At 36.3% G+C, this 14,232-nt stretch overlaps 1 protein-coding gene across 1 annotated transcript; it reads left to right on the top strand.

The window, feature by feature from the left end:
• Positions 1-738: 738 nt before the first annotated feature.
• LOC131957228 (uncharacterized) lies at positions 739-10,707 on the top strand. The gene is made up of 5 exons (XM_059321975.1): positions 739-804; positions 6,381-6,481; positions 7,732-7,948; positions 8,497-8,576; positions 9,974-10,707. Exons 1-5 carry the CDS (start codon positions 788-790, stop codon positions 10,087-10,089), a joined length of 531 nt encoding a protein of 176 aa, XP_059177958.1. The 5' UTR covers positions 739-787; the 3' UTR covers positions 10,090-10,707.
• The last annotated feature ends 3,525 nt before the right edge of the window (positions 10,708-14,232 follow it).

The raw sequence follows: 14,232 nt of genomic DNA, 5'->3' as shown, positions 1-14,232 counted from the left end.
AGTGCATAGGCCTACTAACCCAAAATATAAATCAGAGCCAATATTTCTTTCCGGCACCTATCCTCCGCCCCCCAGAGTTTCTTCCAAGCATCTCTTCGGGGGGGGGGGGGGGTGAAAAAATTCTACGGCCCCCCCCCCCCCGGAGAAAAAAGTCTGGCAGTAGCGTAGCGAGGAGGGGGGGGGCGGGGGGGAAATATGACCTTAGGGGGCGCCAAAATGGGTTGGAAAAATTGAAAGGTTGAGGGGGGGTGAAAATCAAAAATTTGAGGGGGGGGTGCAAATGGAAATCTCGAGGGGGGGGGGGGGGGGAGGTACAAATCGAAAGTTTGAGGGGGGTGCTAATCGAAATCTCGAGGGGGGGGGGGGGTGGTGCAAATCGAAAAGTTTGTCCCCGGGCGCCGGGAAGGGTCGCTACGCCTCTGAAGTCTGGAAGAAACACTGCCGCCCCCCCCCCCCCCCCTCTCTCATTCCTTAACCTCCTGGGAGAATAATTCTGAAGGAAACGTTGATCGTTTCCCCTTTCTGAGCAAATACCCCCGTACTTATATAGCATACTAATGATAATGTACGAACTTCATTTCGTAACAAATCTTAATAAAGCAGGCCTAGATCTAATTTTAACACGAGCTTAATTTATTTTTCAACATCAAGATTCAATACTAATAGCCTTAACTAATGTTGGTCATTTTTTTTTAAATAGAAATATTCGAGTGACATCCCCTAGCCCGTTTTCAGAAATCTTCAATGATGAAAAGCATATTTGAACCACGCCAGCGAAAAATTTAAAATGAGTCAACAAAAAAGGTAAATAAAATTAAATTGGATCTAGATCTAGATCTAGACTTACTAGATTCTGCATAGATTCGAGAAGATCTAAATCTAGAATTAAAGACGTTATAAGAATTTATGGTAAAACTCCATTTTAGTGTAGGAGTGTAGATTCTATTTTATTTCCCGCTTCACGTTCACCTCCAGTTGCTGTTGCCGCGTTGCGCGTAGCTGCCGTAGACGAAACACTGGACTGAACAGTACACACAAATTCTTAAGGAATTTTAGTTTTTGATAATTTACGTTTGTCAAAACTTGAGAAAAATCCAAAGTTGGAATCATTGAATGTGCACTATTTGTATCTAGATCTAGATTCTAGACTTAGTTCTAGCTTTTTTTTTACCAAAATGACTAGCCTACTCACTCGGAAAAAGATTTTTCTCGCCCCAACGTCTCCACCTAGTCGGCAAAAGATAGTGCTGCACATGCACAGTGACCTATGGCTAGGGTTATGGTTAGGGATAGGGTTAGGGCTAGTATTAGGGTTAGGGCTAGGGTTCTGCGGTTGTAAACGGGTGTGGGGAAATTGCGAGACGCGTAAAGCGAAATGGCGAGGCGGGGAAAATGCGAGAAGGGCGCGAAAACGGTCGGTCACGTGACTTTTTGTCTCGCATTTTACCACAACCCGATACTTACGCTGGGTGGTGTTGAAATGCGAAGATTTCCGCGAAAAATTTACCGCACCCGATTTTGTGTGGTATTTGGTCCACACTTCAAAGACGTTTTGTTTACATTGTTAAAAGTTCCGATTTTTCCGTCGCTAGACATACTGATGATTTGTCAACTCCCCCCATCTTTTATGTCGACTTAGAATACCACGTTGTTCGAAACCGACGGAAATACCGCCGACAATAGATCAACTTCTGTGTTTTGTGCGGAATGCCAAGGCCGCCTGATTTACCGTCTTTGAAGATCACAGTGCCCGAATCCGCTGCCACCGCAAACATATTTTGTATTGTTGCATAGAAATGTTTTATGAGGAGGAAGGTGGGGGGGGGGGGGTTAGATACTGTGACGTCACACTATAAAAAAGCAATGTTACAAAAAGAATTTTAGACGATATTTCGCGTTTTAAAAAACTGTTTCAATAAATTGTAATAGGAATTGATTAAAATACTCTATTTGGACAGAAATTAGACAAGATTTTGAAAAAATATCGATGTTTTAAAAAAAAAAGTCAACTGCAATTTTGAAGGGGGTTGTAGGCTGAGGTGTGATGTCATTTTAGTGGGGGGGGGGCTCTGGATTTTTGTGAAATTGTGTGACCCATGGGAGGGGGGGGGGGGGGAAATCGTCAAAGAAGCATGACATCATTTATGGATGACCCCTTTTAGCTATTAAATGGTAGTTTTGTCAATAGCGGACTTTATTCAGATTATCTACAAACGCACATTTTTTTTTCCATTCTGTTCATAGATATTCGTGTTCTGTGTTAGCGCAGTATAAATGGGAGTCTAATGAACTGCAGGGTTCCTGCGGCCTCCTGAAATTCCAGGATGTCCTGGAATTCTCCTGGAATTTCAAAAAACCAGAAAAGTCCTGGAATTCTCCTGGAATTTTAACATTTCTCCTGGAATTTTGTAATATGTCCTGGAATTTTACGCGCATCGATAGTTTTAGTGAATATTTTTTTCGCGCTTATATTTCGAGGTGATCAGATCTGACCGCCCCAGTAAAAATGTTCTGCCTTTTCAATTCTTCGCATTACAAGGCACACATTTTAAAATATAGACCTAAAGCTGTCTTTAACTTGTGGGTTTGGTTTAATTTTTTTTCTCACGTCTTTCTATGTGTGCGGCTCTGTTTAATAGGCCTGACTTTTTTTTTAAATTGGAAATTTCTAGTAGGCCTAGGCCAAAATCTAGTTTTTGCGCAGCTAATTTGAATCTACAGTCCGATAGGCCCTAGATCTACCTTCTATTTTTACATGCATGTTGTAATACTACCACCCTCCCATCCGGCATCTCAGTTTCTTTCCCACGACAGGGTGGGGGAGGGGGGGACAGCTGGTTGGGTATATGAAGTGAACTCTGTGTGACCCGCTAGTGATGTCATCAGCAGTATAATACAGGCCAACTGTAAGCTTAGATGAACTCAAACTGACAGTGATGTCATCAGCAGTATACTACAGGCCAACCGTAAGCTTAGATCAACTCAAACTGACAGTGATGTCATCAGCAGTATACTACAGGCCAACTGTAAGCTTAGATGAACTCAAACTGACAGTGATGTCATCAGCAGTATACTACAGGCCAACCGTAAGCTTAGATCAACTCAAACTGACAGTGATGTCATCAGCAGTATACTACAGGCCAACTGTAAGCTCAGATGAACTCAAACTGACCCCGCGCGACGGTGTCTAGCTGGAGGAAAAAAATACGCTACCGGCAAAAAATAAAAATAAAACAACTATCTGAAATTCTATTTTTGGCTGAAATATTTTAAATTTTTCAAGTATTAGGGGGTCGTCCATTAATGACATCACACTCGAAGGGGGGGGGGGGTCCGTAATTTTGTGACGGTGTGTGTTGAGGGGGGGTTCAGATGGTGGGACGTCACACTTTTGCATCATAAAAAAGCAATGTTAGAAAATGAATTTTAGCCGTTATTTCGCGTTTTAGAAAACTGTTTTAATAAATTGCAATAGGAATTGATCAAAATACTCTATGTGGACGGCTTTCTGACAAGATTTTGGAAAAATATCGATGTTTTAAGAAAAAATCAACATCAGTTTTGAGAGGGGTTGTAGGCAGAGGTGTGACGTCATTTTAGGGGGGGGGGTCTGGCTTTTTGTGACGACGTGTGCCAGAGGGGGTGTAAAAATCGTCCAAAAAAGCGCAACGTCATTTATGCCTTTATTTCCAAAATACAGTTTATTTTTAGTAGGACAAATCTAAGCTTCTCAGGTTGATCTACTTGTTCATCAAATGATAAAAAGTTAAAATTACAGTTAGGCTATTTAGCCTACTGTTGAAGACTCCCATTTAAATCACAATGCCATGTCCATTTTTACAAGACAAGACATGGTTTCAGCTGTTCTGTTTGTTTATAATTGACATTGTTAGTATGGGGGCTGACATTGGTGAGGGGTTGAGGGTGGGAAATTTATGAGATGAATTTGTGACAACAGGCCTTAGAACTGGTGCTGGGGAGGGGGGGTTTATAAACAGGCTTAATTTATGGACAGTGAGTAGTTTAAGAAAAGTGTCACATTTATATATTTAAGTACAAAGATAAAAATTGTTACAGGATAGTGACTGGTAAAAAGTGCCACCAAATTTTCCAAGGGGGGGGGGGGGGAGAGAGAAAGGAGAGATAGCAATTTTATAAATAACAATTTATAAATGGGAGGGGTGGGGTGCAAAATTGAATCTACTTTAAACTAAATGGTTTAGAAACAGTTACTTTTAAAAATTACAAATGTTATGCTACATAGCATTTTATAAAGACCACTTCCTATTTAAGAAATGTCCAACTCCCTTCCATTCAGCGCGGGGTTGAGTCGTTGTTGCTTTTTAAGAGGTTAAGTTATGTCCTGGAATTTTGGTTTTTCTCCTGGAAAACTGCTGGAATTCTCCTGGAATTTCAAGTTCACTTTGGTGTAGGAACCCTGGAACTGGGTTGGATGCACTATGTGTGAAAGATGGTGTCACGAGGTGTGTTTGAGTAGTGCTAGGACTGTGTCAGAAGATTGTGTTTGTAAATTTTGTTTGTAATTAAAATTAATAAATTGCACTTTTTAGAATTGTTTATACTTTTACACTTTTTGCAAGTACAAAAATCCAAAAATACATGTTGCAGAATATCTCTCCTGCTGACAAGATTAAACCAATTCACAATGAAACAGCTCACGTTTGTATAAACATGAGCGGGCTAGATTTTTAAAATTAATGCCGACTGAGACGGGATTTTCCTCTCGCTAACGAGAGCAGGCGATGACAGTAGCACAGCAGCGATGTTAGGATTTTTAAATAAATAGATCTAGATATAGATCTATCTATCTTCTTAGTATCTATCTATCTATATAATAAAATCTTGATAAAAAATAACACACAACACTCGTGTTAAAGGTTATGGCTAAATGCTTGTTTATTTTAAAACAAAACAAAAATAATTTAAATAAATAAAGATGAAAAAAGCATGAAAAAACTTTTTTTTCGCAAAAAGTGTCTCGCTATTTACCCTTAATTCCGCAGGTATGTCTCGCATTATCTTCTCGCATTTTCCCGCCTCGCCATTTTGCTTTTCGCGTCTCGCAATCTCTCAGCACCCGTTGTAAACACATGCAGTGACGCATGCGCAATACCATCGAAAACATCGTAGCGAAGCAAGACGTAGTTTCTCTCAATTGCGCATGTGTATCTTTTTCCAGCTAGCATCTGACTTTTTTTTACTCTTGAAAATATGTTTGTGTCTAAGATTTCCATGGCGATGGGTAAAGTACCAAACTCATACTAGGTGGTTAAGTTTGTATTGTTAAAATAAAATGATCTCGAATACATGATACTATAAATAAACTTATATGAATTCACAATGACCCCAAAACTGAGGCCACCACAATTTCAAATAGCAATTGCCAAGCTATCACTCACAACTTTGTGATAATTATTAAAGTCAATGTGAACTTACGGTGAACCCTCGACTATGTAGAATTGTAGAGTGTTGAGATTTTTCTCAAGCCAACAATCACAGGCTATTTTATTGGAACTGTGCTTATTTATAATATTTTTTACCATTTCTAACACACATTTAGAAAAAAAATAAGTAGATCTAGATCTAGGCTTAATCCTAGTGTTTTTTTAATGTTTTTGTGTGTTTTGGCTTCGGTCGTGTTTAGGTCCTATTGATCCCGTTAAGGGGGGAGGGGTTGACACCAAGGCAAAAAATTACAAAATGTACAGAAGAAAAATGCCTTATTGCGAGATCCATTAGTTATTAATTAAGTTAAATAAACTTTTAAATACAAATCGACAATTATTACAAGAGGGGAGGGGGTCCATGATGTAAACGTGCTAACTATAAAGAAAACAATGCTACATCCAACAGACTACAGATAAGCATCATTACTATTAAGTCTGAAGTGATTGGGCTTATACATATACGTGTATGTGGCATTTAAATTATAGGCCTATGTTAGCCTACACACACATATATTATATATAATTTGTTTCTCGAGGGGGGGGGGGGTGACACCACAAAGTGTCACACTGGGTGACACCCAACCTAGATAGTAACACTAACTCACTAACACAACTTAGGTCTTATGTGTTCACTGTGTTAGTCAGTGCTTTCAACGCTGATAACACAGTGTAATTAGTAATACTAATTTCAGTGTGAGAAGAAACTCCATAATAGTGTATTTTTTTTTATTCACAGCTTCACGTGTTATGCCCTTGTTATAGCTTTTTTTAGAGTTAGTTCAGATATTTTAGTAGTTAGGCCTATTACTCGGGCCTACTTTTTATTGGGTTTGAATTTTGTTAGCTTATTAATTATCAGCTTTTCTTTGATAAAACATAGTGATAAGTAATTTGTATCTCATTTATTCACAGTACCAGCATAAAGGATATATTGAACGCCCTCACACAAGCTGAGAAGGCATTACTAGATGAATTACAACTGGAGAAAAAGATTGCCAAGACTGAAATATTAAGTGAGTAATTCCTTCATTTAATGTTAATTTAAAACACCTCTCTCTTAAGTTAAGAACTGAGTGAGAACTATATATTCACTGTACTGTTTAAATCATGCTGATCATGAACAGCTTTTTAGATGACATTATTTTAACATGATTTTTAAAAATGTGTATACAGAAGTTGTTTTGCCTTTCTTCAATAATATATTTCAGGTATATTTATTTTGTGTCAAATTACCGTTGATTTAAAGAGATTGAAATATTTTTATAATTGATAATTAATTGCTTTCTTAACCCTTTATGTGTGCCTTTTTTTTTCACTATTAGGTTTGATGCTGCTTTTTAAAATTCAGGTGTTTATTGCATTTTAATTAAAAGTAATGCAACAATATGCATACATTTTTCTTTCTGATGTAGGCCTATGTTTTGCTTTAATTTTTAAATGTACTATTTTTTTCTTCTTTAAATTAATTATTCCAAGCGTCGTTAAAAAATGAATTATGTCCCTTTGTTTGGTCCTACACAAAAATAAAATTCAGATCTCCAATGTAAATGGTTAAGAAATAGGTAGGTCTGGTAAGTCATAGCAGGTTGGGCGAACTAATGAGAGCAATTTGGCAGAAAAGTGAGTCCTTGTTCACCAGGTGGTACCATTAACCTATTTCTACACAGCATCATAAACACTATTGCAGCACTTGGGTCAACTGTGTACCTTGAGTTTAATAAATTTTCACAATTGTATAAACTTGATGAATTTATTAAAAAGAATATTAAAGTTCATTCAAAAATGTTATTAGCAGTAAAAATGTGTATGCATTCAGTGAAAACACTTACTATATATATATCAACTTTAAATAATTAATTTATAACTACTTAAATAATTATAGTATACTTATCACTGGTGTGCCTTAAAAAAAACCTATGACAAGGGAAGCAAAACTATTCCATTGCCATAGAAGTTTATTTCATTTGCCTCTTTCAGTGGTTCTTAACCTTATGAGGTAAATAACCCCACCAATTTCATTTGCACATTCACCGAACCTTTTGCCCCGCTCTGACAAAACCCAATCATGAATGAAATGTTTCACGTTTATCTCGACCTCCGCCAAACCACTGAGACTGATAGTGATTCACCAACCCCCTGGGGTTCTATAGAACCTAAGTTAAGAACCACTGGCCTATTTTATAACCATCTCGTGAGTTCACTTATTCAATTACATTTCAATTAATTTTTTGTTTGCCTTTCTGTATAATTTTTTTTTCTCCAGGTCTTAGCAATGAACTGGCATCCCTGTCAGACTCTGATGACAAAGCTGTGTTGGAAGAGGCAGAGAAGAACAAAGCTGAGTTGAGCAAGTTGGAGGGACCTCTAGCTCAGTCGGCTGCCGAGGTGGCCAGACTCAAGGAGCAGGTGGAGGAAGCAAAGGAGACTTTAAAAAATATGGCTCAGCAACACAAGGACAACAGAGCTTATCCAAGCGCTAGGTACAGTTTTCACATTTTGTAAATAAACCACAAGGGTATAGAAATTGCACGATATTATATTGCTGGCATTGATTTTTTTTTTTAATTATTAAAAAAATAACAGCTTCTTTATATAAAATTTTTGGATGAAGTTTGGCATTAACCCTGTGTTCCACTGTGCAAGTGTGGTATTAAACCTATACTCAACATTGCTCTTTTTTAGTTGTTGATGGTTGTGATTTCAAGCCCACACTTAATGCTTAATTTTTTTATTTGATTTTTTTGTAATCAAGTTTCTAAAAAACATTTGAACTCTTTTAAATTATTAATAATTGATGCATATTTTTTTTTCGAATTCTAATTTCTAAAATTTGTGTCTTCATGTTTTCTTGAAGTAGCTTCATGTGAATAAATGATTTCCATTCTTGAACTTACAAAATTTAAAAAATATTATGCAAAGATGTTTACTTTCATCATGAACATATTTATTTTCTTAAGCTTTCTTTGACTTATTTTGTTTTATCAATATTTTAATTCAGCCTGATTAGAGATTAACATTTTTCTTTAAGGTATGCAGTTAATCTTTACCGTGAGATAAGCAAGATTACATGGCAAATTGATGATGGAAAACCCCATGAGATCAAAGGCTGTATCCTTTACTTAACATTTGTTGTTACTTTTTTTTTTCAATCTTATAATATTTGTATATAACAACAGTGTTATAATATTGAATCCTTTGCTATGTAACAATAGTGTTACAATATTCTAACCTTCACTATGTAACAATAGTGTTCTAATATTCTAACCTTCACTATGTAACAATAGTGTTACAATATTCAAACCTTCCCTATGTAACAATAGTATTCTAATATTCTAACCTTCACTATGTAACAATAGTGTCCTAATATTCTAACCTTCACTATGTAACAATAGTGTCCTAATATTCTAACCTTCACTATGTAACAATAGTGTTACAATATTCAAACCTTCACTATGTAACAATAGTGTTACAATATTCAAACCTTCACTATGTAACAATAGTGTTCTAATATTCAATCCTTCGCTATGTAACAATAGTGTTACAATATTAAATACTTCACTATGTAACAATAGTGTTACAATATTCAAACCTTCCCTATGTAACAATAGTATTCTAATATTCTAACCTTCCCTATGTAACAATAGTATTCTAATATTCTAACCTTCACTATGTAACAATAGTATTCTAATATTCTAACCTTCACTATGTAACAATAGTGTTACAATATTCAAACCTTCACTATGTAACAATAGTGTCCTAATATTCTAACCTTCACTATGTAACAATAGTGTTACAATATTCAAACCTTCACTATGTAACAATAGTGTTACAATATTCTAACCTTCACTATGTAACAATAGTGTTACAATATTCATACCTTCACTATATAACAATAGTGTTACAATATTCAAACCTTCACTATAAAACAATAGTGTTACAATATTCTAACCTTCACTATGTAACAATAGTGTTACAATATTCATACCTTCACTATATAACAATAGTGTTACAATATTCAAACCTTCACTATAAAACAATAGTGTTACAATATTCTAACCTTCACTATGTAACAATAGTGTTCGGACATTCAATCCTCTTTAAAAGCCATGCCCAAGTCTTTAAAGGCCTTAATAATTTCTCTAACTAATGTACCAGAAAATAAGACCAGTATTCTTTTGACAGTCTGAACATTTTTTTAACTTCTCCATTACATGGTCCTCACACTGTTTACAATTAAGATTTGGAACTACTATTGTGTATGAACATAGGGATACATCTACAGCATTCTATTATTACCAAACTAAGCTTTAGAATTACTTTTATCTGAAGACTATAGTTCAATCACTTCAACAATTTCACTACAAACAAACACACTATTATCCCTTTGTATACAAACATTGTTTAGTATTCACCTTAACAGACATGCCAGTTTCACTACAAACAAACACACTATTATCCCTTTGTATACAAACATTGTCTAGTATTCCCCTTAACAGAAATGCCAGTTGTTTCAAGCAGGAAATCAGGTGTGAAGTCCTTTTGCTTTGACTCACAGAAACAGTCCCAGTTTTTTATCACCAACTCTCTGTGGGATTTGGCGAAGGATGAGGACTCTTGGTAACCATGGTTACCAGCTGCTTATGGTTTGAACTGGAGCTGTTTCTTTTGTTGATCAAGATACTGCCATTGTTTATGTGCCTTCTACAAGTTGCAGCACTGGTTGGGAGTCATCATTTGGGGTGGGGTGGGGGGTTAAGATTCAGTAGAGAGAATGCCTTTATTGACCATTTATTGTTTTATTTTTGTGCAATGTAACTGTCTTATTGATAATTAAAGAAAGTAAAAATGGCTGGGCATTCTGCTGAACACACTATCCCTTCATAAGCCTAGGTCACAGAAACAAGTGGACTCTACTTCACTTGCCCTATGGACAGTCAAGTTCCAAAATGGAACTTTACTGTCTTATTAAAATTGAAAGTCCGTTTTTTAATATAGGGTTAAATGTTTTATTAAGCAATGTACATAGTGCTCATTACAATTATCAAATAAATGTAACTCTTAAATATTTAAATTAAATTTACATCTGTAATTGTATTTCTTTGTTTATTCGACATAATTCACCTGATACCTTCACCCACACATATGGGACATAATGAAGTAGAGTTCATTATTACAACAGCATATAAATAGAATCTGTGGACACAGAGTTTCTTCCAGGCATCTCTTCGGGAAGGGGAAGCCCCCCCCCCCCCCCCCGAACAAAATGAAATTTATATAATTTATATAGAAAATATATACTTTTAACAGTGTCCGCCCCCCCCCCCCCGAAAATTTCAAGTGCCCCCCCCCCCCCCCCCCCCCCCCCCCCCCGGAGAAAAAAGTCTGGAAGAAACACTGTGTGGACACCAGGCCAAGTTGCTGTTACTTTACCCAACTAATGCTAGGTACCCATCTGAACTGAATGGACGGAAATCACCTCATGACTTAATCCCAGAAATGACTCCCATACACTTTTTTCCATAAGCAAACACACTGTCCCTTCAAGTATATTTTTTATTTATTGTATTGCTGACACAATATTTTTACATGGCCAAATGAAATGAAAATGATAAATTTTTCTGTTTTTAATACACCTGTGCCTAGGTAAAAGAATCCTGTTTATTCTAGCATTAATTTTTAGTAAGCCATTCAGTGTTACCATCATAATTGTTGCCAGAGATTTTTGTTTTTTTTTGTCAATTGTTTAAAATATCAAGTTATTTAAAAAGTAAAACAATGTATAACTAGCATGGTCACATAATTGCAGTTCAGTCCTCACTATTTGAATCTGATCTGTATTGTTAATGTAAATAAAGAGCTAAATTGTATAATCATGTGCTACCATTTAACAGTTTATGGTCTCTGGATTATGTTGTTCTGTATGTGCTAAATTTAATGCTTCCTAGAGTTTATCGTCCATGAAATTACCAACCACTCTTTTAGATTGCAAATTGATGTTTTAAAAATGATGAAATATTGGTTCTGTAATTACTATTTTATTTTAAAGTTTTGGTATTTTAAAAACTGTACATTTCAGTCATCTTTTATGTTCATTTAATATAAAAGAACTTTTATCCACTATTAATTTAATACTTCAGTAACATTCTCTTTCCACTGGATAGATTATTTTAACTATTTCTTGGTTTGGCATGTCAAAGGGAGGCTATTCTTTCGTTACTTTGTTGCAATAGAATTTACTCGATTATCGTTGCTTGAATAGGTTTCCCTGAAGCTAGTTGAGGTCACTGTACGTTTACTAAACCTGCTTTGCATTTATTATTTCTATTTAATTATTTTTGTACATTTTTTAGCGCAATTTCCATTCTGGAGAATTGCGTTTATTAACTCGTCATTTCTGTGAATGGATGGATGAATGTATGGATGTATGAATGTATGGATGAATGTGTGTCCGGGCTTTAAGTCGTATCTCCTCCCCAACGAAGCAATATCGATGACTAGTTCCAAAAGCAATTATGTTAAGCAAGTTACGAGGATGAACATAGGCCATAAAAATTCCGGGTTTCTTTCATGGATTTCCCGGAAAAGCCAAAAAACCTCGAAAAAATGCAGTTTTTGGCCCATATCTCGGCAACCAGACCACTAAGCGACTTGAAACATGTACCAATCGATTCCTGCCATAATTTAGAACAATATTGCCGAAGAAAGTTTTCAAAAATATCCTTTCGTTCGGTCACAAAAAGAATTTTGAATTAATTAAAATTTGGACCGAATTAGTAGGCATTTTTTCCAACCACACCACACGCGTCATCACGTTCAATAGCTGCGCCATCGCGTTCCATGGCTGCGCCATCACGTTCAGTAGGCGCGCAATGGTTTTTAGTCATGTAACTCTATTGTAAATAAAACATGTAAAATACTGAAAAAAATTAATAAAAAACGTTTTAATAACTAACCGATGGTTTTACTAACCCTGCTCTTGATTTACGCTACGACAGAGCTATTTTTAGATAACATAAGGAAATTGCGCTAAAATTGTCACTAGACTTTTTAATTACCTTGTTTCCAATGTTTTAATACCATTGGTGTTGATAAGCCCGTAAATTTTAAGACTTTACTTATTGTGATTACTATTAACATAATTTTATGTAACCCGATGTTACTGACATGTATAAAGTCTCAAAATTATATTTTAATATTTGTTTATCCATGTAAATCTGTGTATAGTAGCTGTCAAGTCAGTCGCCTTATTCTTACCATCTGTCGAATCAGCGCATGCGCGAACACACGTGACAATAGAGTTCAATATAAGTAGCCATCACAAGAAATTTTTTCCCTATGTAGCTTCTCTAAGTTATCACGATCTGAATATCGATCTGATAAATCAATATTGGTTTGTAAAGAGGTAAGGCGAACATCCTAGTAGGCTCAGAGCGATGACACCTCTTGACTTAGTATACAAGGTCAACGATCTGCAGGGTGAATACACCTACCAACACACACCAGGAGGCGATATTACACAAATATCAAACAAATGTAAGGAACTTGTTAATAATGTGTTACTGGTTACAATATTTGTTAGATAGTATCTATAAACGATGTCAGCCTCGATTTTGGGACGAATTTTCTCACCCTTCCCCCCTCACTACCCCCAGGGTTATAAAAGGCCAGACATCTGCCCTCACGCCACAATCTCCCCCGCCCCTCTCCAAAAATTGCAGGTTTTTTTTTAAACGTTTAGGAACGATGTATTGCTAACCCGGAACTCTCGAGTTCGATTCCACCCACACCGACTGGTAAACTTTTAATCAGGGAAATTAAAGGTTTTGTAAAGCAAAGCTTTGAACACAATCTTGTTATCAATGTTTCTTTCATACACCTCTTGTGGGGGGTAGGGGGGTGTCCCTGCATCTCCCCCTTCGGACAAAATAGAAAAATATATAGAAATTTTATAGAAAATATAGGGTGTATGTCTCGGGAATTTGTGTGCGTGTGTATGTCTCGGGAATTTAAATGTACCGCTGCCCTCTCCACCCTCCAAAAGAAACATGTCTGAAAGAAACACTGCTAACAGGATGTCGTGTACGAAGCACCTGTCCTATTGACGGTTAGGTCATACGTTGTCAACATCACCTTCAGTTGTTAATACGTGAATATTTCTGGATCTGTGATTGTTCAGAGAAATTATACAGTGGCTGTGTTATTTTATTTCTCCCTTATTCTATTCTCTCCCCTTCCACCCCCACCCCCCCTCAATCATTAAAAGCTCTTGTCTTTCAATTAACCTTAAGGTGAAGTAAATGACTCTATTTGTCTCTTTGTGCGAAAAGGTGGATATGAATCACAAACCTGACACCCCTATTGTGGAGCGCAGCAACCATATTTTACATAAAGCTGACGATCCTACTTTAGTATAATGGGGGATATCAGCGTCTCATTCAGGCGGGACCAGCTGTTGTACAGAAGCCAATATTAACCCATTGTGTTGTACGATTATCTACACATCTCGGAGACGATACAAAATGGTATCGATATTTTTATTTTAACTATTTCTGATATAAAAAGATTAGATTATTCTGTTTATTAATATTTCATGAAAACAAAGTATTTAGAATCATCTGTTTATACTAAACACAACGCAAACACCTAAAGTGTAGACAAGGCAGCTTCATCAAAGTTGTATAAAGGTCACTAATAATTTTCCCTCAAATATCTAACTCCATTTTCTCCAGAGTTTCTTCCGCGCATTTCTTCGGAGGTGATAAGA

Source organism: Physella acuta, unplaced genomic scaffold, assembly GCF_028476545.2.
Source record: "Physella acuta isolate Inbredline_101_S28 unplaced genomic scaffold, ASM2847654v3 ptg000080l, whole genome shotgun sequence".
Taxonomy (NCBI): domain Eukaryota; kingdom Metazoa; phylum Mollusca; class Gastropoda; family Physidae; genus Physella; species Physella acuta.
Note: the sequence above shows the minus strand (reverse complement) of the source record. Positions and strands in the feature narration are given on the sequence as shown.

What these genes read in the sequence shown, in the direction of transcription:
- LOC131957228 (XM_059321975.1), top strand. An exon ending in TGCCAAGACTGAAATATTAA is followed by an intron (nt 6,482 to 7,731) that starts GTGAGTAATTCC and finishes TTTTTTCTCCAG; the next exon opens with GTCTTAGCAATGAACTGGCA. An exon ending in ACCCCATGAGATCAAAGGCT is followed by an intron (nt 8,577 to 9,973) that starts GTATCCTTTACT and finishes CAGAAATGCCAG; the next exon opens with TTGTTTCAAGCAGGAAATCA.